Raw genomic sequence first — 3,507 nt, 5'->3', positions numbered from 1 at the left:
TTCCCGTCCTCCCGTCCCCCCATCCTCCCATCCTCCCCTCCTCCCCTCCCCATCCTCCCATCCTCCCGTCCTCCCCTCCCCATCCTCCTGTCCTCCCGTCCCCGTCCTCCATTCTTTCAGGGACTCTGGGCATGCACAGATGTGCCCTCACCCAGTGTCTAGGTGTTCTGGAGTGTTACCTTCTTAGGCCTGTGAGGCTTTGTGTCTACATTTAGGCCTTTAATCCTGGCTGGGTTAATTCTGTGACGCTGTGAGGTTGCTGTCTAGATCCTCTTCCCAGTGGAGGTCTGGGGCCACCGCGGCCTGCAGGACGCCTGCGCTCGCTCGCGGCCTCCCTTGGGAGACCAGCTGGCTGGATCTGTGCGGCCCATTCTCTTGGCCTGGACCAGTTTTGAGATTTAAAATGTCCAGAACTCGTCCCTGGGTAAGAGCTCAGTGAGGATAGCATCAGGGCGGCCAGAATAAAATCTTCAAGGAAATGAGAGGTCGAGGGTCGTTCAGAAAAAGACCGAAGGGAGGGAGGCGCAGACATTCCAGGAAGAATTGCCAGGCCGGTCACGGGTCTTCCCCATTACCGCGCAGCCCCTCGCCGGAGGAGCCGGCTGTCCCTGGCACTGTCTCCCGCGTGGGAAGGAAGGCCTGGGCGTGGAGGCTGGGAGAGTCTGGGCCTCCATCCTTGGGCCAGGCCAGATGAGAACATGGCAAGAGCAATGGGGGCGTCACTGGGAGGGAAACGTGGCAGAGAACAGGACGCCAGGAGAAGGCGGTCCTGCCGACCAGCCGCAGCCAGCCTCCGCTCCGCTCCCACAGGCCTGTTCCTTCAGGGAACACCTTGGCGCCTCCCTGCCTCCCTTCCTACCGGCATGCAGTAGTCCATCCTGCCGACAAGCGTCTTAAAGTGGGAGTCCAGACGTATTTCCAGTGACGGCCTGGGTCACACGCTCAGCCGTGAAACCGAGGGATAAGAAGTGCTGGCTGGCGCGGGACAGACGCCTGTGCTGGCTGGGAAGTCAAAGCAGAGAAGTATTACAGGATACTCTCCTGTCTGCATCTGAATGGCGCCTTTGAATTCTTGTCAGGGTTGGCCAGTGATGGGTGGGAGCAGGTGCTGTTCACCCGGTGGAGAACAGCAGAGCCACAGAAACACCGGATGCCAGAAACGGAGCATTACAAAAACGAACTACACAAACGATGCTGAATACACGAGTGGGATTTTAAGCTTATCACTCGTCTTTCCACCCCCCGCTGACCCCTCCCCCTCTTCTCCCAGCATCCTCCTGTGACCAGGAGCAGCAGTCGGCCCTAGAGGAGGCCAAGCACCCCAAGAACGACAACGTGGTGATCCCGGAGTGCGCCCACGGCGGCCTCTACAAGCCCGTGCAGTGCCACCCGTCCACCGGCTACTGCTGGTGCGTGCTGGTGGACACGGGGCGGCCCATCCCCGGCACCTCCACCAGGTACGTGCCTGGGACACCGAGGGGGGCTGTGGGGCGTGGGGACGCAGAGCCTGCCCCAGCACGGACACCGCCAGGCTGGGGCCACAGAGGCTCCGGGGCGAGCCCCCCCCAGCTCCCAGAACGAGGCCACCCCCCGGCTCCTGGGGCAAGCCCCCACACTGGCTCCTGGGGCGAGCCCCCTGGCTCTGGGACAGTCCTCCCCCCCAGCTCCTGGGGTGAGCCCCCCCGGCTCCTGGGGCGAGCCCCCTGGCTCTGGGACAGTCCTCCCCTGCCCAAGCTGCCTTGGAAGCTCTGGCCAGCCACAAGTCGGGAAAAGCACATTTCTGAGGGTCGCCAGGTGCCAAATATTGGGAGGAGAGCCACAGAGCCCCCAGCAGGGAGAAGGCCAGGCCTCGCTGGGGGCCAGGTGCAGCCCTTCTCGGGCCACTGGCTTTGACCACAAAGGCGAAGTGTTTCAGAAGCAGAGGAACATGACCCCGGACTAGCTGTGCATAGAATAGAAATGCTGGTGTTCTGACATTATCTTTTTCAAAGAGCGAGAATGCACTACAAGGATGTTATCCTGCGTTGTTCCTCACTGCTTTGTGTAAGTCTGAGCAGCCTGGCAACCTTGTCCCAGGCACCAAGGACACAGAGTGGCCTGCTGGACACATGGCATGGCTCTTTGTTTTATCGTGAATGCGAGGAGAGGGGTCTACTAATGGATGAGCGTATTATCTCTCCCAGGTCTTAGGCTGATTTCTGCTTTCATCTCTAATCATCTGGATGGGGCCGTGGCCATATTTCCTAAGTTGTGTTCCCCGATGTATCAAGTGTGACCCCGGCTTTCAGTAAGGAGTGGGCTGTGTAGATCATGGCTCTCAGAGAGGAGTGGGCTGTGTAGATCATGGCTCTCAGTGAGGAGTGGGCTGTGTAGATGATGGCTCTGGGTGAGGAGTGGGCTGTGTAGATCACAGTTCTGGTGAGGAGTGGGCTGTGTAGATCATGGCTCTGGGTGAGGAGTGGGCTGTGTAGACCATGGCTCTGGTGAGGAGTGGGCTGTGTAGACCCCAGGACAGGAAATAACAGACATGCCCCATCCAGGTCAAGTCCAGCCCAGCGCCCTCCATGCTCCTGAGTACAGCTAGTGCCGGCTGCAGTTGTGCCTTAGAAACCATACCGTGCAGCCTGCAGCCGGGTGCCTGTCCAACAGCCCCATGCAGGGTTCCAGAAGGCCGGTGTGGCCTCTGCCTTGTCTGAACCATCACGCTGACACAGGGCCTGCTAAGGAGAGGCTTGCATTCAACTGCACCGTGCACAGCTTGCAGTGTGGCCTTCCCGGGCTCAGCCCGGACATCTTTTGCCCCTGTGGGTGGACCAGAGCCTTTCTTTGGCACCAGCATTCCCACACGCTCCACCCCGGCTATGTTCGGCACTTCTCCCCACCAGCTCCTGCCAGCCGCAGCTCGGCTCTGCCACGTTTGGGACGGAGGTTAAGCATCCCTGGCAGGCGCCCTCTCGGCTCTGGCCAACAAAAATCTTTTAGCTGTCAAGGCCAGAACTCCTCAACTGGCTATGAAATCTGAGATCAGCATTTAGAATTTTATCCCTGAGGAATCAGAGAGAAGTTTTACATTATAACCCAGCAGACACAAAACGAACCCTCCTGTCCTCTCCCCATCCTGATTTCCTCCAGCAAAGAATTGGTTTGGGTTTCATGCTCCAAAGGAGAGGCCACGGTGGTCATCTTCTCTGCTCCTGATCACAGGAGCGAGTAGCTGCCCCTTTCCTGAGCTTTGGGAAGGAACATCAGACAGAACCGGCTCCTCAGATGCCCTGACTTTCGGCACTACAAGGCTGCACACACCACAGGGGGCCTGGCTGGCAGATGCTCCAGGGCTGGGGGAGAGGCCCAGACGGTCCGGTGGGGCTCCTCAGGCTGGGGGTGGGAGGCCCGGGATGGTCTGTTGGGACTCGGGCTGGGGGAGAGGCCCAGATGGTCTGGTGTGGCTCCTTGGACTGGGGGAGAGGCCTGGATGGTCTGGTGGGGCTCCTTGGGCTGGGGGAGGCC

The 3,507-nt window shown here is 59.8% G+C and overlaps 1 protein-coding gene across 1 annotated transcript in view; it reads left to right on the top strand.

Annotated features, from left to right (window-relative positions):
* Smoc2 (SPARC related modular calcium binding 2) overlaps positions 1–3,507 on the top strand; it is a 65,942-nt gene that overhangs the window by 35,324 nt on the left and 27,111 nt on the right. The window contains exon 10 of the mRNA XM_013024511.1: positions 1,271–1,457. Coding sequence (XP_012879965.1) covers positions 1,271–1,457 — 187 coding nt within the window. The remainder of the gene's footprint in view (positions 1–1,270; positions 1,458–3,507) is intronic.

This window comes from Dipodomys ordii, unplaced genomic scaffold, assembly GCF_000151885.1.
Source record: "Dipodomys ordii isolate 6190 unplaced genomic scaffold, Dord_2.0 Scaffold77, whole genome shotgun sequence".
Lineage (NCBI taxonomy): Eukaryota > Metazoa > Chordata > Mammalia > Rodentia > Heteromyidae > Dipodomys > Dipodomys ordii.
This window is presented reverse-complemented; position numbering and strand designations above follow the sequence as displayed.